At 26.1% G+C, this 20,835-nt stretch overlaps 5 protein-coding genes across 7 annotated transcripts; 3 read left to right on the top strand and 2 right to left on the bottom strand.

The window, feature by feature from the left end:
- Nucleotides 1–314: 314 nt before the first annotated feature.
- Nucleotides 315–6,002, bottom strand: LOC122854787 (mucin-5AC-like). Its single transcript, XM_044155751.1, has 10 exons — nucleotides 5,847–6,002; nucleotides 3,797–3,921; nucleotides 3,449–3,569; nucleotides 3,268–3,379; nucleotides 2,964–3,045; nucleotides 2,607–2,655; nucleotides 2,403–2,496; nucleotides 1,453–2,337; nucleotides 1,166–1,375; nucleotides 315–1,075 (listed from the first exon to the last, which is right to left on the bottom strand). Exons 2-10 carry the CDS (start codon nucleotides 3,894–3,896, stop codon nucleotides 941–943), a joined length of 1,788 nt encoding a protein of 595 aa, XP_044011686.1. The 5' UTR covers nucleotides 3,897–3,921; nucleotides 5,847–6,002; the 3' UTR covers nucleotides 315–940.
- Nucleotides 6,003–6,131: 129 nt separating this feature from the next.
- LOC122854788 lies at nucleotides 6,132–6,689 on the top strand. The gene is made up of 2 exons (XM_044155752.1): nucleotides 6,132–6,458; nucleotides 6,549–6,689. The coding sequence occupies exons 1-2, from the start codon at nucleotides 6,177–6,179 to the stop codon at nucleotides 6,681–6,683; spliced, it is 417 nt and encodes a 138-aa protein (XP_044011687.1). The 5' UTR covers nucleotides 6,132–6,176; the 3' UTR covers nucleotides 6,684–6,689.
- Nucleotides 6,690–11,495: 4,806 nt separating this feature from the next.
- Nucleotides 11,496–20,717, bottom strand: LOC122854782 (centaurin-gamma-1A). 3 transcript variants are annotated; one of them, XR_006373999.1, is made up of 7 exons: nucleotides 20,307–20,717; nucleotides 20,008–20,240; nucleotides 18,504–19,927; nucleotides 18,277–18,421; nucleotides 17,932–18,203; nucleotides 12,703–13,266; nucleotides 11,496–12,422 (listed from the first exon to the last, which is right to left on the bottom strand). XR_006373999.1 is itself a non-coding variant. In XM_044155745.1 (6 exons), exons 1-5 carry the CDS (start codon nucleotides 20,461–20,463, stop codon nucleotides 17,976–17,978), a joined length of 2,187 nt encoding a protein of 728 aa, XP_044011680.1. In that variant the 5' UTR covers nucleotides 20,464–20,717; the 3' UTR covers nucleotides 17,727–17,827; nucleotides 17,932–17,975. The 3 variants fall into 3 exon arrangements, 2 of the variants coding, with proteins under 2 accessions (XP_044011680.1, XP_044011679.1); XM_044155745.1 differs by lacking the exons at nucleotides 11,496–12,422; nucleotides 12,703–13,266 and adding an exon at nucleotides 17,727–17,827; XM_044155744.1 differs by lacking the exons at nucleotides 11,496–12,422; nucleotides 12,703–13,266 and having other exon boundaries at nucleotides 17,805–18,203.
- LOC122854783 lies at nucleotides 13,417–16,039 on the top strand. The gene is made up of 6 exons (XM_044155746.1): nucleotides 13,417–13,666; nucleotides 13,727–13,929; nucleotides 14,019–14,439; nucleotides 14,512–15,446; nucleotides 15,528–15,640; nucleotides 15,719–16,039. The coding sequence occupies exons 1-6, from the start codon at nucleotides 13,529–13,531 to the stop codon at nucleotides 15,802–15,804; spliced, it is 1,896 nt and encodes a 631-aa protein (XP_044011681.1). The 5' UTR covers nucleotides 13,417–13,528; the 3' UTR covers nucleotides 15,805–16,039.
- On the top strand, nucleotides 15,983–17,895 carry LOC122854785 (pancreatic lipase-related protein 2-like). Its single transcript, XM_044155748.1, has 6 exons — nucleotides 15,983–16,087; nucleotides 16,160–16,295; nucleotides 16,362–16,515; nucleotides 16,592–16,692; nucleotides 16,764–17,146; nucleotides 17,221–17,895. Exons 1-6 carry the CDS (start codon nucleotides 16,039–16,041, stop codon nucleotides 17,532–17,534), a joined length of 1,137 nt encoding a protein of 378 aa, XP_044011683.1. The 5' UTR covers nucleotides 15,983–16,038; the 3' UTR covers nucleotides 17,535–17,895.
- Nucleotides 20,718–20,835: the final 118 nt, after the last annotated feature.

Below are 20,835 nucleotides of genomic sequence, written 5' to 3'. Positions count from 1 at the left end.
GTGGAGAATGTTCATCTGTATGCGTTCCTCTACATAGTCTTTATGTACCACGACTAGGTTGAGTACAAGACTTGTCACTGTCATATAAACATAACATTAGTAATTTTTTATTATATGTATCATTATCGGTAAATATATTAATTAAAAAAGATCTGGTAACGTTTGTTGGGGCGTGTGGATGATAAGATTGAATTATCATTTGCATTTTTATAGAGAAAATAAAAATGTAATTAGTTTTAGAATTAGTAACTATATATCTCTATTTTTTTTTTTTTTTCTATTTATATAATAATATAAACACTTGTAATAATATTAATTCATAATTGCTTCTTATTGAATTCTACAATAATTGAATTCTACAATAATATTCTGTATAATGAAGATTTAAAAAAAATTTATAATCTGTTTTTAATTTTAAATTTAAGCTATTAAAATTGTTCCATCAAGATCTATTTGTTATTTGTTTAATTCAAGACTACTTACCATTTTAATTCGTTATCATCGTGGAATAAAAAATAAATTAAAATATAAAACATGTTAATTTTAACGATTATAAAATCTCTTACGTTATCATTATCTTATCATATTTTTTTCAGAGTTGTGTTTGACAGTATTTCATATTTAAATAATTGTAATACAAGCAAAAACACGCAATATAATATCTTATACAGAAAATATATATTTTTTTTCTCGACATTTAGATTATTAAAAAATGTAAAACACAAAAGACAATTATTATATTATTAATACAAATTTTTTTTTCTAACAATTAATCATTATTATTGAATTAAGCTTTTCTTTTTTTTTTCATCAATCAAATATTTTTTTTTTTTACAATATTAGCAGTATAGTGAATATATTAAATGTCAGTCAAAAAAAAAAAAGGTTTAAAAAAAAAAAAAAACACAATTAATTAATTCAAATAATAAATTTAAAAAAATTACATAATAACGCAAGGAAGAGCACAACACAGTGGTAAACAAACTGGAACAACAGCTTTACCACTTTTTTCACTTTTTTTACTTTTACTTGATGCCTCGTATTCATAAGCACCTCGTGCCTTGGCCCATTCACCCTGTCATCAAAAATCAACAATTTAATATCTTAATAAAATCACAGACAAAATGTTTTTATTATTTTTATTAATAAATATAATTTAACTTACACCTCCTTGAATCATAGATCTTTCTTCTTTCATTTTAAATTCACCAGATCCAGGTGGATAATAAACTGGTGGTCCAGATATATTTTTACTATTTACTTGTGCTGGTGTATGTGGTACAAAATCTACTTCTTTTTTACCATATCCATTATCTTTGTGTCTTTCATTTTGTTGCATTTTTTCCTCTCTTCTCACGTCAACCAATACTTCTCGCTGCAGAAAAAAAAAGATTACAACAAATAGATTACAACAAATAACAAATAAAATAAATATATCAAAATAAAACAAACCTCAGAATCAGAAAAAGAAGCCATAAGATCATCAATTCTTTTTGGTGAACTTTGATCATTATTATTATTTCGATTAACTGGATACATTTGTGTACCAGTTGGAAATGGTTTTGGTAGTAATATTTCACGATCACTATGTGTTTCTTTTGAATATTTATAAACACTTGAATTTAAACCTTGTGATGTTGTACGAGTTTGTGGTGTTGCAACTGTTGTTGTATAATAACTATGACCACCATTTGGTGTTGATGATTTATCAGGTATAAATTCTTCAACTCTATCAATAACAGTTGTTGTTGTTGTTTCAGTATGTGGATAATCAACTCTATCAACTGGTATATAACCATTTTCATATCTTTCATCACGTATATAATAATTTTCTTTTTTAGTTTTAATTGTTTCATAATTTGTTGGTGATGATGCTGATGGATATGTCGTTAATAATTTTGGTTTTCCATATGTTGATGAATCATGCATATCTTCATGATAATATTTTGCTTCTTTGTGTAATATTGTTGATTTAACATCTGGCTGTTGAGATGTATATGTCATTGGACTTTTCGATCGTTCGATATTTTTGTCAATTTTATATGTAACACTTTGTTCAGTGTTATTGTGACGACGATAAACATCTGGTGTTCCTGGTAATTCATATGTATATGTTTTTACTGTCTTTGTTACTTTTGTATTTGGACCTGGTGTTAAATGTTCAGGAATACAATTAATACCACGTTCATCAATTCTCTCATGATTTTGGTACAATGATGACATTGTTTTTGATGATTCTGGCTGATATGTTTCACGAATTATTTTTACATCACGAGTATTAGTTCCAGATGATGATGATGATGATGGTATTAAACGAGATGATGTATCACCATATACCTTTAAAAAAATATATATTTAATTTTCTTTAAATTATCGAACAAAACAAAACGAAAATTTCTTACGAGTTCTCTGTTAACTGTTTTCGATGTTGTTGATCTTTCTGGACTTCTAGGTCGTCTGTATGTCTCATCATATGCTGTCTCATGAACACCATCACTGATACATAAAATAAATTAAAAGAAAATTTAAAATTATTGAGGATCAATTTATATTTTGATTACATAATTACAGTGGGCTTTGTGTGCCATCAAACTTTAAATACTTACATAGATTTTGTAGTGCTTGATAATGAGTTGTCAGTTGACCCAAACGAATCTAAAAAAAAATCATAAAAAAAATCAACAAGCTTAATATGGCAATAATATTTATGACTTTCTCTATAAAAATAATATTCACATGAAGAAATCAGGTCAAATTTTATTTCTCCTTACAAATCCAAATATAGAATTTAACGAAAAATTATTTTAAAATTTTAATTTATAAATTAAATAATTAAGTGATATAAAATATTAATTGTTAATAAATTATTTATTAAATAAATGAATAAATTTTCAATAATTAATACCATCTCAAAGTGCTTTATATTCAAAATATTATTTAAAAAAAATTAAGTATAATCTTACCAATTTTTTGGCCATCTTTTGTTTTGTTGAATTGATAAGACACTTGTTTATATGCAACTGTTTTAGCCTGTCCTGGCTGTATCTAAAATTATTTAAAATAAAAATGAATAAATAAAAAGGTGGGAAATATGAAAAAAAAAAAACATGAATAAATAAAAACGTGAGTATGATCAAGTTGCCTTATATAAACTCGTAAAATTAACATGATTATTTAACGTTGGCGTATTTAGTAACACCACACAATATTTAAAAATGATTATTAATAAATATATGATTAATTTAAAAGGTATTTGTCGCTATTTACATTTCGTAATTCAGCATCAAGTGCTTCAAGACCAGATATGCCACTTCCAATACCAGCTGGTGTTGTGCTTACATATTTTTCAGTTGTTGTTGTACGAATTGGTGAACCAGATCTAAAATCATTAACATATATTATATTATTTATTTATTTATAATTTTTATTATAATTAAATTTTATTAACCTTGTTTCAGCAAATGATTTATTTGTTACTGTTTTAAAATCAACATGGGGTGATACTGGTCGTCTTCCACTTGGTGTTGCACTTCTTGAAACACTTGTTTGGAGATCTTCCAAAAGTGCATCTACAAAAACAAGAAAAAAAAACGAATAATAATTAAAAATTTAAATTCGAAATTCAGCCGAAACCACTTGTTGACATTTTTATCTTCTTTTTTTCTCAAAGCCTGTTTGATTTTAAACCACAAAAAAAAAAAAAACATTAAAATTTGTAGAAAAAAAAAAGAAAAAAAATATAAATAATTTCTTTGTTTATTTATTAATATTTAAATAATAATCAAAACTATTTTACCTAAGTTATTCTCGAGGTTGTTTGTTGAGTGTCCAGATATAGCACCACTATGAGTCATATATTTTTTACTCTCATGTGAGCTCTCCCTAACAGTCGGCATTTTTTTAAATTAAAAAATCAAATATCTGAAAAAAAAAAAAATACACAAGTAAGTATATTTTTAAATTTTATGAATGAATAAATATATATTTATTATTTCAGTGGCAATGGATTTATCGAGGTCAAGGCTTTAAAAGAGTCACCGAGCTCTGACCAAAATAAATTTCCATCATGTGGGTGTAACCATGTAATATTCACATTTTAAAATAATAATCATACGATTAAAATTTCTCCAGTAGACAACCCTGAATATTGATTGTTTGTTTTTTTTATTTATATATTATCCTTGTGAGTTCGTTGATCATGAAAGATGACCATATAAGTATCAATGATCAATGACGATTAATTAAATCAACTCGATTGATATGGTTAAAAGAAAAAGAACAGAATTAAAATATTTATTTTTCCATTTGTCTGAGAAAGTCCAAGGTCGGGATGTTGATGTGGATCAAGGACACATGAATAATATTTAATTTCATCTTGATTATTCCTCCCTCATACGTATTGCATATTTGCATGGTCCTCGCCTACTTGTTTATTTATTATTTTCAATTATTTATATACAAACAAAATAATAATACAAATACAAATTTCATTGGAGAAAAAATATTATAATTAATTGAATGAGACTATATGAATATTAATATAATTATGAATGACGAGATCATCTCGTGTTACTTGTCTAATTTGCATACTCATAAAAATATAATTAAAATAAATTTATTGACATTTTACATATACCTATATTTAAATTATTTTTATCATTTAAATTTAAAAATATTTTTGTTTTGTTTATTTTTTTATTTTTTTTTATTTATCAAATAAACCTTGAAAATGTATTTTTAATTTGCAATAATAATTTATAGTGTTTGTGACAGTTTATGATTATTATTTTATTTTTTTAGTTTAAGTTAAATTTATAATTTGAAACCGGTTTTTTTTTTTTTTAAATTTTAACAGCACAGAATTTTGTTCTGGTCAAAGTATTGAAATTGAAAGGGAAATAACTTGTTACTTACACTTATATATATTTTTTTTTAATTTTTTAAAAAACGAGAATAACGCACGTGTGTGTCTAATGGAAAAGAAATAAAAAAAATGTATTTTAAAATTTACGTTGGCAATAATAAAATCACCCACGCAATAATAAAATTGCTTCAAATAAAATGCTATAAAATTATGAGCCAAGATCAAAATATAATTACCAAATTAATTTCATTCAAAAAAAAAATGTTTTATTTAACTAATTGAAATAACATTTATCATTCGAATAATAATTGATGAGTTTAAAGCATATAATTTATTCAAATTGACTCGGTCTGTTAATCATAAAAATAATATTATCATGGAGCAATGACATCAGCTGCAAATTTAATAAATTTTTTCAACATTATTTATATGAAATTACCAGTGATAACAAAGCATGCTTTTAAACGTATTCATTTTCATTATAGTATTTAGTTACATTTTATAAAATTTAATATAAAGCCATCTATTGTTTTATTGCATTTTTTTTTTTTTTTGTTGTTAAATTATAAAACAATATGCTCTCATAATGAAATACTTATTTGTATTTAATTTGTGTTTAATATTATTGTAATTTACAAGACCTTGTAAATGTGGGTTTCTTAGAATTTTTTTTTTACTTATTACTTGTTGACTTTGTGTGGGTTTGTTATGTGTATAAATGTTACAAAAATGAGAGATGACTAAAGTACAACCAAGTCACCAGACTATATTCGGCATCTTGGCCCCGACCAACTGACGACCTATTACGCATCCGAGCTATAAACCTCAAACAGATGCTTTTTGGATTAATGCCAATTTTTTTCATTACTATTATTATTATTATTATTATTAATATTATGTTTATATTGTTTAGTTGTTTCAAGTATTATTTTTATTTTCATCTCAATGAGAAGAAAATTTATTTGATTTAATTTTTACTCACCAATTTTTATTAAATGATGGTAATCAATTTAATCCAAATTCACTGTTTGTTTTTTTTTTATATAAATAAATAGAGATAAATGTAGTTATATGACTGGACCACTCACGACTTGTTACTCTCGAGAGTTACTGTTATACTAACTTTTTCGTTTTCTTCATATATTCGCATCTTTGATACTGCTGCTGCTGAAGAGAGAGAGAGAAAGAGTTTGAGATTGGAGGGGACAACCACTTCCTCGATCCAAAGATCTTGGTAAATCTTTGCGTGTAAATTTATAAATGAAAAAATAATCTAGTATTTTAAATATTTTAGTCAATCGCAATAATAATAATGATCAAAGTTCACCAAAAAGAATTGATGATCTTATGGCTTCTTTTTCTGATTCTGAGGTGTTTTCTGCAGCGAGAAATATTGGTTGACGTGAGAAGAGAAGAAAAAATGCAACAAAATGAAAGACACAAAGATAATGGATATGGTAAAAAAGAAGTAGATTTTGTACCACATACACCAGCACAAGTAAATAGTAAAAATATATCTGGACCACCAGTTTATTATCCACCTGGATCTGGTGAATTTAAAATGAAAGAAGAAAGATCTATGATTCAAGGAGGTGTAAGTTGAATTATATTTATTGATAAAAATAATATAAACAATTTATCTGTGGTTTTATTAAGATATTAAATTGTTGAGTTTTGATGACAGGGTGAATGGGCCAAGGCACGAGGTGCATATGAATACGAGGCATCAAGTAAAAGTAAAAAAAGTGAAAAAAGTGGTAAAGCTGTTGTTCCAGTTTGTTTACCACTGTGTTGTGCTCTTCCTTGCGTTATCATGTAATTTTTTTAAATTTATTATTCAAATTAATTAATTGTTTTTTTTTTTTTTCAACTTTTTTTTTTGAACTGACAGTTAAATATATTTACTATACTGCTAATTGTAAAAAAAAAAAAGAAAAGTTTAATTCAATATTAATGATTAATTGTTAGAAAAAAAAAAATTGGATTAATAAAAAATTGATAAGACAATGATGCTGTATAGATTTTATAATCGTTAAAATTAACATTTCTTATATTTTAATTTATTTTTTATTCTCCACAATGATAACAAGTTAAAATAGTAAGTAGTCTTTAGCTTACATTCAAAATAAAATTAGATTATACATTTTTTTTAAATCTTCATTATCAAATTCAATAAGAAGCAGTTATAAATTGACATTATTACGAATGTTTACATTATTCAATGAAAAAAAAAAGAAAAAATAGATTTAAAGAGAATAATAGTTATAATATTATTAATTTATTTTATATTTGAATATAAAATATTGATTTTGATCTTTCAATATCTTCAACAATGAATACTCATATTGATAGATGTTCAGATATAAACAAAGAGAACTTGAAGCTTGTACAAAAGTTTTTGAAGTATCTGATGATGATGATGATATTATTGGAGTCATTGATATATTATCAACAAGTACACAAAAAAAAAATTATCATCAAAAATGAAAATGAACAAGTTTATTATATATTTGCTGTGTTTGTGGAGAACGTGTTAGTAAAAATATTTTATTAAATAATGGTTTTGAAGATGAAATGGCTCGTCAAGAAATGGAAAAAAATTCTGATAAGCATCCATGTTCTTTCTGCAGTAAAATAGTCGCTGAAAAATTAATGAATGTACTCTTGGATAATTGTATTTTATAAAAAACATTATATACTATTTATTTAGAAATAACTTTTCTTTTCTTTTTTACGTTTTTTATACGTTTACATTCATTGATACATTTTTTTTTTTGTTCTTTTCATTTTTCTTTAGCAGACATAATCAAATTATCATTGATATTTATTTGAAATAGAAATATTTCTTATTAAAATTTTTAAAAAACAGAGTAATAATAAATTGTTATTGATTGTTGTTATTATTTTATTATAGTATATATTTCAAAAAAAGTGCCCAATCAGAAAGCCCGCTCACAAGATTTGTGCTTGCCCTCTTAAACTCGTTGTGAGCACTTTCTGCGTGGGCACTTGTTCTTTTTTTTTAATTACATGAATAGTCAAATACCGCGTTTCATATTGTGTTATATCAGGTATAAATGTTACGCCTACATGTAAAATACGTTTTCGATTTTTTGATATACCTGCTGCTTTTTTGATAAATTTAACAGTTACACCTGTGTCCTCAACATAGAGCTCTTCCATATCTGGTGAATTTTCAAGAACTTCTGTGACTGAATCATCAGTAATTTTATTACTGAATGGTAACTTCAGCCTTGTCAGATTTTTGATCAGCTTAATTGAAGAATCAGTGACGTTATTACGGCCGATCAAATCAAGAGTTTGTAACTTATTCATTTTTGAAATTGCTACTATACCATCATCGGTTACTAATTCACAGAATATGCATAGTACTTCTAATTGCGTCATGACGTTGGCAATAAAGTACAGACTATTATCTGTAATTTGTCTATCGGGTAAATTTATTTTTTTGACATCTTTAAGTTCATGAGTACTTCCATATGACTCAATGTTAAGAGAAATAAAGAACGGTTTAAACAATTTTCTATTGCCTTTAAAACCTTGGAGAAAAGATATACCAGCAGTTTCAAATCTTTCCAGGGCTTTTAGTTCTGACATCACCTGCAATTATAGATAAGTATGTAAAGATTAAAAAAAATATTTTTGAGTTTTTCTTTCGTAATAGATATAAATTTTAACTTACACAATCAATTTCTTTTGGAAAAGTATAGAATAAGTTACCTAAGAAATCGGTATAATTAAATAGACTCAAATCAGTCAATGTATTAGCAACGTTTCTCAATGAATTAATTAAAGTAGCAGGTATAAACTGACTATCGAGATTATGAAATATAATTGTTAATACTTTTAGTTTAGATAAACGTGAAAATGTATTATATAATACTGGACTGTAAATATGGGTGAGTCTCAACCGAAGATTTACGAGGTTTGGACAAGATTCATTAATAATTGGCACTATAGCACAATGATCAAAAGCTGTCAAGTCTAGTTTTATCAAATAACGACCACATTTATCGAGAAGTGATTTTAAAAAACTTAATTCTTGAAGAACTGTTGGAAATTCAGTCAAACCATGTAAATTCTCCTCAAATCGCCAATGAATTAATTCAAGTCTTTTGACCCTGAACCAAGAATTATCAAGGGCTGTTTTCCATTTTTTGCATACTAAAAAATTAAGTAAATACAAATATATTAATTATTACTATTACTAAATAATTTTTAAATAAAAAAAATTGATATTGTAATTATATCATACCCAATGCAATTTTCGGTCTTTCACATGCTGGCAAATACATGAATATTTCAGCTAGACAATCATCATTAACACGGTCAATTATTATATTTTTGGCGTCGGAATGATCAGAATGTTGAGGATATATCTAAAAAGAATAAATAATATATTTATAATTATAATAACAATAATGCAGTATTTAATTTACGAGCATGTTTTGACTGCAATTATATTTTAGACTAACCTTATCATTGTTTTGATTAAATGAACGTGTCGAAATTTTTTTTGAAGCCTTATATTTTTTTACTGACATTTTTGTCAACATTATTTCATAATCATCATCATAATTTATCTAAAAAAAATAATCATTATTTATATATTTAATATTTAATTAGTTATTTTAGACTAACCATATCATCTTCTTCGTCAGGAGGACTTTCATAATTTGTTGTAAGGATTTTTTTAAACTCTAATTCACTTAATATTCTGAGCTCACGCATATTTGATAAAATTAAAATGTAGTATTCACTATGACCAAATTCTGATTTAATATTTTATTGTATTTTCAATATACGTTGTATATATATTATTATATTAGAAAAGATTTTTAGCTCTCTGTTTGTTACTGAATGTAACTATAAAGATTCGAATGATGGAATGCGGTTCCACGCAGTATCCTATATAAAAAGAACAAGGTACTAATAGCTAACTTCATGTGTCTCCGCTTTATTGGTGATTCTATTGACTGACGCTGTCGACGTTTTCATCAACTCACACACACATACACGTTCGATACATTCAATAAATCGATATATTCAAGATAGTGACTAAGTTAATTTAATATGCAATTTAATAGTTATGAACACTATTGAGTAAACTGTATTTGATAATCATTGAATAACACCATCAGCACCAATAATACAATTTGGAACAAAAAAAGCTTGGTATTCACATAATAGTTTTTTTTAAAAAACGAATAATAGAAAGTCAAGGGTTGAGTGCCCGAAGGGCGCGATCTACACGTCATTTTCTGATTTTCCTTGACCATCGAATGATGATCGCCCTTATTATTTGATGTGGTGAAATCATAATTATTTATTATTCACAAAAATTTTTAATAATATGAGATGAAAAACTGATACAACTTTGTTTAAAAAGACAGATAACGTATATAGAATAATTCTTTTTTCGGCACAAACTTGGTGCACGACAACAACAATAATGTTTAGAAATACAGTAAAAATAAAAGTAAAATTCATTAATGTTTATTTATATGATTATTATTTTAGTAAATAAAGATATTTCTTACAACGCCGAATATTATTTTATTTATAATAATACTTTTAACAATATAATTTGGAAAGAAACAAATTTTTTTTTTTTTTTTCAATAAACAATACCCGAACAAAAGTCAGTATTGCAAATTGCATTTTTTTTTAAAATTATATAAGAGATCAAATGAAAAATTATAATTATATTTATATATTTAGATAGATCATCAACATCAATATCTTTAAATTGTTCCATTTCCATTAATTCTTGAAGATATCCCTGGTGAAAATATTTCTCCAAATTTTTCCGAATTTCTCCGCGATTACTCCGAATTTCTCCCAAATTGACCCATGCGGAGAAATGAGTGGAAAAATTTTTTCCTCGTCGTTGATTTTAGAAAAAATTTCTCAGCAGTAAAATTATTTTTTCACACGGTTGGAGAAATGGCGGACGAATCTCTCCACCCTTTCTCCAACTTTCTCCACCATTTGTTCAATTTTTTTCCAACTTTTTCAATTTTCAATTATTTAAAAAAAGAATGACTAATTATTAATTGTTACATAACGCAAAGCATAATGATGTTTATTTTTTTTGAAAAAAATGAAAATTCGAAGACACTTTTTTTCAAAAAAGTTGATATACCTGAGGTACTTGGTCTACAAAACTTCCGTGATCGTTTCATCAAATTGATGAATGTCGGAAAATAAGTGGAAAAATTTCTCCTCGTCGTTGATTTCGGAAGAATTTCTCTGTGATAATTTTTTTTTTTTCACACGTTTCTCCGCGTACTCTTATCGCGGAAAAATATTTCCGAACATTTTTCCGCCCAAATCGATTCGGAGAAAATTCGTAAAAAATTTCTCCGCGGTAAATTTTTTTTTTCACATGTTTCTCCGCGTATTCTCATCGTAGAAAAATATTTCCGAACGTTTCTCCACCCAAGTCGATTCGGAGAAAATTCGGAAAAAAATTTTGATACCTTTCTCCACTCATTTCTCCGCATGGGTCAATTTAGGAGAAATTCGGAGTAATCACGGACAAATTCGGAGTAAATGCGGAGAAATTCGGAGTAATCGCGGAGAAATTCAGGAGAAATCGCGGAGAAATATTTTACCAGGGATATTTCAAGTTTATCATATCCTAAATTATGTAATTTATAATTACGATGATATTGACCAGTTCTATAACGCCATGATGTTGCTTTTAGTAATATAATTTTTTCTTTTGTTTCATCACCAATATCTTGTTTATATATTAGTATTTATGGAAACACACATATTAGAATTAATAATTGTTAAAAAAAAACGTAAATTAAAAAAAGTTAATGGATATTGTTGTTGTTTGTTTAATGAATGTTGTATGTGAATTATTTTGTTTTCCATGGTGTTCAGCAGCATCAGTTAAATGTGTCTTTTTTTGCAACTGCTATTATATAATGTCTTTTTAGCAAGTCAAATCGTGATACACTTATTGCACAGTGTTCACATTGAACTGTTGTTGATGCTGCACTGCAAATTCGAGCCGTTTTTTGATGCCGCTCCAGATTCCAACGATTCGAATAAGATTTTCCACATTTATTACCAGTAAATTTTGGTCGTATAGTTGATGATGATGATGATGATGATGATGATGTTGATGATGATGTTGATGATGATGTTGATGGTAAAGTTGGTGATGATGATGGTATAGTTGGTGATGATGATGGTAATGGTTCAACTGTTACTTTTTTTTAAATCTCTAAAAGAACTTTGTTATTCTTTTTTAATTCGTCAAGAATATCGTCTTTGATTTCTAGCTGGTTTTTATTCAAGTAATTGACAACGTCACAAATACGTACATCAATCATACCAAGTGAGGGAGAAAGAGGTGGAGAAGCCTGGCGAGGAGATTCCATTTCATCCAGGATTATAACTTCAGGTGGATCCTGATGAAGAGACGGAGGTGGACAGGAAGGAGGAGGAGGTGGAGAAGCCCGGTCAGGAGAGGCAGGAGGAGATTCCATTTCATCCAGGTATACAACTTGAACTTTTCCATCTGAAAAATAAATAAATAAATAAATAAATTTAGTTGATATAAAACCAAATAATGTAACTGGTTATCAATTTCGATTAAACATTTTTTATTTGATGATTTTGAAAATGAGTTGAAAGTTGGAATAGTATCTATTTTTTCTTCAAAAAACTCTTTTTTTAAAATATTAATTTCAGAATATTCAGTAACTATAACTTCTGGACTTTTTTTACTTGATTTATGAATCTCTGGATAGTGAATGAGACCCCCAAAATATGATAATAATAATAATAATAATAATTACCATATTAGTGTCTAATATTTTTGACCATTTCCAAGCGTTTTTTCCAAAAAATGTTATACGAAAAAGTCCTCCTTTTGTGTTATTTGATACTTGTATAGTAAGCCCTGGTGGAAATATTTCTCGGGAGTTTCTCCGGAATTTCTCCGGAGTTTCTCCGGATTACTCCGGATTATTCCGGAATTGGCTCACTTAGAAAAAATTCGAAAAAATACGAAAAATCGGTTGCAATTCCAAAATACTCGAATTCCTGTGTAAAGAGAAGGAAAAAAAATGACCGAAAAATTTTAATGGGCCAATTCCGGAGTGATACGGAGTTTTCCGGAATTTTACGGAGTTTTACGGAGAAATTATTTTCACCAGGGAGTTTATCGGCTTGATAACCAAGATGATAATGATAATAGTTAACTGTTACACAATGTTTTAACTGTATAAATCCTGTCATTGACTCATTTTCCTGTCCATGTATCAATTTTTGAATAACTGATGTTGGTGTAAATTTACAAGCTATATCTTTATTAGCCATTTTGTTGATGATGAATTTAATGATAATTCTTCTTTGCTTACCTATTAAAATTTAAATACAAAAGAATTAATATATAAATCAACATAATTAAAGCTGAAAAAAATATATATTTAATATAGATAAATAATTATTAAATATTTTACCCTTATAAAATACATATATATTTTTTAAATATTTTTTCTCTGTAGTTTTTACTACGTTTAGCGACATCTCACAGTAACCAAACGTAACAGCTATTGTCACATTTTTTGTTTTTGTTTACAGATGAATTTTAGTTTATAGTTAAAATAGCAACAATTAAAAATGCCTGGATTGATTGACATATTATCAGATCATACCTTCAACAAGGGAGTTACAAATAGATTAACAGATTTATCATTTGTAGATCGGCTATTTCCTCATCTTGGTGAAAAAACAAAAATTCTACTTGTTTGTAAAATTGTAAGTGTCATTAAATATATAAATAAATTATAAATTAATAATTTAAATAATTAATTCAAGGATAAAGAACGTGCCAATAAAAAATTAGATAAAATAGCAATCAAGAATGAAGTATTTGAAGAAATTACAAATCTTGATGTTACTGGATCACCTTTGGAGCATTCATTTGGTGATGACAGCTTCAATGCATCCATCACCCAGATCAGGCGAAATTGGTTATCTAATGAAGAAATTTATCAGCCAATTTTAAGACTAGATGCTTTGTAATTAATCTTTAAAACTATTATTTGATAAATTGTCATGAGTAACAGTTAAACTAATTAATTAACTAACAAAATACTTAATTTTTCAGAGAGATTTTAAACAAATTCCAAGATGACTTGGATAACGATATTGAGACATCATGCAAAGAGCCAATATTTAGTCTAGTAACACCAGTTGACAAAGAAGAATCAATTGTGTTAATTGGTATGAATTCAATTCCAAATTGGTTTGTAACAATGAAAGCATCATTAGCTGGAAAAAAAAATATAAACAACATCAATATTGACATGGATAACATAATGTTAAATCATTTAAAAAATGACAAAAATCGTTGTTCAAAAGATATTGATGTTATTGTTTCAAGTGTCTATGAAATTTTTGGTACAAGTTATCAAATGATTGATTTTGATGAAACAACAAAAAATGAATTTAATGGATATTTAATGATTAAAGCTAAATGGAATTCATTTACATTTTTACCACCATCATTACCAGAATCTGTCAATATTGTAATTATCCTTTTTTTTAATTTAAAATTATACTCATTAAAATTTTATTAATAAAATGCAAATAATTTTTAGATTATGGAGATCGTAAGTGGATCAAAAACAAGTCCATTATATGATTTATGGAATGAAATTATTCTTTTAAATAAATACATAACAATTCTTCAAAATTATAAAAAAAAAGACATGGCATCAAGATACAGTGTGATGCCACTTAATTTACCAAATGATTTTACAACACCGTATTATGAAAATTCTGATAAAATAATGATGAAATTACGTGGTTTATTATTAGATGGTATTGATGAATCAGAAATTAATTATATTGATATAGAAGATTTGCAAATAACAGATGAAACTAATGATGAAGAAAATGATATTAAATTGTTGAATCTTGTTAAGGTACTTGATAAACGACAAAATTTAGATTTTACTGATCAAATTTGGAAAATAATTCGTTGTTCAAATAATTCAAGAACAATGATTGATTGTATACATTGTATATTTGAAGAAATTGTTGATAAAAATTACAAGCCACAAATAAATTGTTTTGATGATACGAGATTTGCAAAATTAGTTGCTGATATTAATCATGAAAAACCAAATGTTCCACAACTTGCTGGAAGTTTATCGTTAGAAATTATTATTGATATTGGAATGGAAAAAATAAGTAGAGATATTATGTATTTATTATCAAGTTCAAATCTCATGGAAGCTCATGAATCAAGAAAAACACTTTTAACATTGGCCAGTGGTGAATTTGATATTGATAAATATAAAAATAAATTAATGTCATTATCACAAATTCACATGTCTTTGGAATTTTTAAATTTAATTCAAGGACAATTTGATAATTGTCGTTGTGATATTTCACATACATTGTTTGAAGCTGCATTAAAAATTTATCATGGCTCACAATCACCACTTAAATTTGATGATTTAAATAACAATAATATTTATACACTGAGTGTTCCAGCACCACAAATATTCATCTCAGAAGTTGCTAGAAAGTAAAACAAATAAATCAAGCATTAATATTTATTTAATTGATAGGTAATTTAATTGTTTTGTTAATTTATTTTCTTTTTTAGATCGCCAACATCATGGATGTGTACATTGACAACTGATAAAAATATTGAAAAATTAATTACAACAGTGCATTACAGTAAAATGCCAATATTTCCACCAAATATTTACAAAGATGGTTAGTTTATTTATTTTCAATGCTTTATCTGTTATTAAATTTTTTCTATTATTTAAATATTATTTAATTTATTTGTAGATGATGTTTTCAAGGATGAAGATGGAGAAGTTTATTACGTAACAAATGCATATACAACAATGGCTAAATTTAATTTACCAATGTAATAATAAATTTTAAAATAAAAAAAAAACAAAGTGCCTAAATTACCAATGGAAATTTTCTTGGTCAATCAAATGCAGAATATAAATTTATTGAAATACAAAAGTTTTTGCTTTGTCATTAATTTAAATCAACTATAAATTGTGAAACAATAAAGATTTATAATTTTTTTATTATCGAAAGCTTGATTTTGTTTAATTATATTTTCATTAAAAAAAAATAATAATTTACTGTTAAAAATGTTGTTTTTAATTTTTATACTGTTTTATATTAAATCTGTTATTGCAAGTGAGTTTTTTTCAAGGAAATTTAGTTTTATTTTGAATATAAAACGTGTTAAATCATTTTTTTTTTTCGTAGCGTTTGGTAATGATACAGTTTGTTACAACGAATTGGGATGTTTTGATAATAATTATCCTTGGTTTCAAATTCTTCGACCTTTTCCAATGCCTGATAGTCCCCAGGAAGTAAACACGACATTTTATTTTTCCAACAGGTTAATATTACAACGATAAAAGAACCCAGAAAAACTCTTTTAGATTATTTTTTTTTTCATTTTTAGAGAGACTAACAAAAGTTATGTTGAAACATGGCCAAATATAAAAATGAATGTTCAATTTAATGCATCGAAACCAACGTATTTTATAACACACGGTTATTCAAGTGACACAAATAATAACTGGTTTAAAAATTTAACAGAAGCAATATTATATCAAGTAAATTAATCAATAAAAAAAAATTTTAATTAACAAGTTTTTAAATAATTAATGAAATTGATAATAAAAATTTCAGAAAGATGCAAATCTTTTTAGTGTCGATTGGTCAAAAGGTTCATCAGGTTTTTACTTCAGTGCTTCATCAAATACTCGAATTGTTGCTGCTGAAATATCAAGGTCGTGTTAAAAATAAAAATAAAATGAAAAAAGAAAAAAAAGTATTTAATTAAAAAAATATATAATTACAGGGTGATTCGTTATCTTATGATAAATAATGCTGCTGATATTTCAAAGTTTCATTTAATGGGTCATAGTCTGGGTTCTCATGTTATGTCATACGTTGGAAAAAACATAAGTGGAATAAACAGAATAACAGCAATGGATCCAGCACAGCCTGGTTTTCAAGGAAGAAATTCTAAAATAAGACTTGATGATACTGATGCTAATTTTATTGATGTTTTGCATACAGATGGAAAACCATTTTTGCCATTTTTAGGTTTTGGAATAACAAAAAGTGTTGGAACTGTTGATTTTTATTTAAACGGTGGATTATTTCAGCCAAATTGTGTTGTAGATGGTGAAAATTTTATGTACAAATCATTTTATGATGTTCCAAATATAACTCTTGCAAGTAAGAACTGTTAATAATATTTTTAAAAAAACACAAACGTCTAATAATCTTAATAATTATTTTGAAAAAAATAGTTTTATATAACTTGGCAACATGCAGTCATTCACGTGCACCAAGATACATGGCAGCAGCAATTAGAGAAAATTGTAATATGTGGGGATATCGATATGATGCTGAATCATCTAATTTACGTTACGAAAAATTTATAATAAAAGACTCATGTAATGCTGACACTTGCAGTAAAATCGGTCTTGATACTGATGAATATCCAGCAACTGGTAATTTTGCAATGATGACATCTGGAATTTATCCATTTTGTCTTAATGACACAGATGCCAACAATAAAATGTCACGAGTATTAACAACAAAAAAACAACAATTAAATTAATTATACATTTTTTTTTTTCTTTTGTTTTTAACATCGAGTGTTTTGTACTTTTTAATTATTGACAGTAAATATTATACACTCTCGTTAATATAATTATAATAATTTTTTAAAAAATCATAAATATCACTTTTAACTAATTTTTTTTTTTTTTCTTTCAATTTACTTTCTTGATTATGTGTATAAATATAATTAAAAAATAATGAATCTCTAATTGTGATAGTAACTACATTTAAAAAAAAAAAAAAAAAAAAAATTGTTTGCAATCAGATCTTGTTGAATAATTAAAAGTTAATCTGTAAATATCATTAATTTAAAAAATAATATATGAATAAAAAAATATACATGTTGTTAAAATAAAAAATATAGATTATTTTTAAATTGATATTATCAACTTTACCTGTTATCTAATAAGTACACCATGTTGTTTTGTTTTTTGTTTATCTAAACTAATTTATTAATACTGTGTTGATGTTGTTGTTGATGTTGTGTTGTTGATGCATTTGTTGTATCATTGTCATCCATACTTTTGAGACTTGCTTGTTCAAGAACTTCAATAAGTTTTTTCATCTCCAATGAATCAGCAGTATTGTCAAGTGTTCTTTCCAATGCCTTGACATACGACATACAAGTACGTCCTTCATGATCAAGATTTTGTGGATTTGCTTTGTGCTGTTATAAACAAATAATGATTATTTTTCATTATAAATATATTATGTTTGTATTTAAAATTTAATTGACTTACCCAAATTAGTAGTTGAGCCATTGCTAGATTACCAGTTGCACAGGCTAGATGTAATGGTGTTCTTAAATCATCATTGCTTACTGAAATATTAATATCTTCATATGTACATCTTGCTAGACAAAGTGTAAAAGCTCTCATATCACCACTAAAAATAAAATAAATAACAACAATTATCCAATGAAAAATAAGAAAATTATTTGTTGTAAAAAAAAAAAAAAAAAACTAACCGACAAACAGAATCAATGAGTAATTTTCCAATAGGTATACTACTATTAGCTGGTGGTAGAAATGCTCTGTCTTCATATTTCCATCTAATCCATTCTTCTTTTTTTTCTCTAAGTGATTCAGATGTTGGTTTAATTTTTCCATTAAGTTCATATTCCCATATACCATTTGCAATATCATTACCCATTGCCAACATAACACTTAATTGTCCAGCTGACCAATCATCCAAATCTAATGATCTTATTTTAGATATATGAGAACCTAAATTTCTATGTATACCAGAACATTCAATACAAACTAATATACCAATATTTAAACTAGCCCAATCAGGATTTGGTGAACCACAATCAGCACATAAATCATTACCACATACTTTATTTTTAATACAATGCATTTTAAATGCATCTGTTTCATTTTTTTTATCACCACCATCACTATTTTGTAAACTTGTTAATATTTGTTGTTCAATTGCTGATATCCATGTATCACGATCATCTAAATTATTAGCTTCAAAATTCCAACTTTTATTTTCTAATGATATTATTGAAAATTCAAAATTATCATCATTTGTTATTGTTGGTTTTGAACCTTTTGGTGTTTTACCTGGTATTTTAACAGTAACATATTGAAGAAGTATTTCTTTACCATTTGTATCATTCATATAATCATGAAGACTTGAATGATATGTTAATCTACCATCTTCTAATAATGTAACATATTTTTTTTTTCTTTCTTTTAATGATTTACTACTACGTTTAAATAAATAACCTTGTTTAACTGGTATTTCTCTTCCTACTCCCATTTCTCCCATATTATATTTTTCTTTTTTTGATGGTGTAAATATATTTGACTTTCTACGAAATTTTCTACTTGTTGTTGGTGTTAATATTGATGCACGAAGTTCATTTTGAGGATTTTGTATATACTGAAATGATGTATCATTTGATGTTGGTTCATCATGATTATTTGAACGTATAAAATCATCATTTTTATCAGTATGTTGTATTATTTTTGAATGATTATCCTGTTCTTTGGCTAAATGTAAATTTCCAGTTTTTGTTATAACTGGTAATGTTGAATATCTTGTTTCAACTAATTTTTCAGGCTGACCATTTAAACATAGCTTTGTTTTTTGAATAATTTTTTGACATACATCTTGAAATACACGATCAACATTTAAACCGTATATTGCACAAGTTTCATAGTACGGACATCGTAAATCAAGTGATAATTTACGAGGACGAATGTCTTTAATAACACGAGGATTTGTATCATTTATTGAATCTTGAACACCAACAAGTATTTTTGGCACATCAGACATATTTCTAAATAAACACATTTTATTGTAATAATTACAAAGTACTGAAAAACTTTCTTCATTTTCAAGCGAAAAAACCATCAATACTGCATCGATCCATGATGTAAACTAAAAGAAAAACCAACAGCAAATTGTCAATACTTATATAAATCATTATTTTATTAATTAAATAAATTTATTATATTAACCTGTTGTTCTGGTACACCACCCTCATCTCTGATTAACAATAAATAACTTTGTTCATTGATAAATACTTCTTTTTTAAATCTACCACCTTCTGGTGATTCTTCATGCATAAATGAACCAGTTAAATATCTATGTACCAATGCTGATTTACCAGAATCACATGAACCAATTATACCAATATGTAATTCTGGTACATTTCTTGATAACGTCCATTCATGACTATTTACAAATGAATCTTCAAACAAACAAAACGCAATTTAATGAATATTAATAATTATTTTAATAATTATTATTAGCTTACCTTCAATGGCGACAACATGTTCTCTTATTTGTTTTGATATATTTGTATCAGATATTAAATCAATTAAATCATAAATTGCGTATATTGATGGATGTACACTTTCGAAACGTTGAATTTCTTGACGTATTGTCAATGAGTGATCTTGTCCAGTTGTCATTTTTAAAAACACAATGTATATTTTTGTTAAATAATTATTAATAAATATAATAATATTATTAATCAATACACTTTGAATAATTCACAAGTTTGTAAACTCACTATTTTTATTAATAACAAATCAATATTTTTATGTTTTTATTTTTATTTATTTCCGTTACATCACGAACTAAAAAAAAATAAATAAATAAATAATAATGAGAAAAAAAAGAGAATAAATAACAACGCCAATATGTTTGTGTGAAGCTTAAGGATGAACTCGACGAGTACTTTCTGTTTTTTTTTTTTTTTTTTTTTTTCATTACATTTTACAAGCAACAGCGCAAAAATTGATTGTTGTAACTTTTACGCATGTAAATGAGAGACTTTACAA

This window comes from Aphidius gifuensis, linkage group LG4 (assembly GCF_014905175.1).
Source record: "Aphidius gifuensis isolate YNYX2018 linkage group LG4, ASM1490517v1, whole genome shotgun sequence".
Lineage (NCBI taxonomy): Eukaryota > Metazoa > Arthropoda > Insecta > Hymenoptera > Braconidae > Aphidius > Aphidius gifuensis.
The sequence above is the reverse complement of the archived record's forward strand: the minus strand, read 5'-3'. Positions and strand labels throughout refer to the sequence as shown.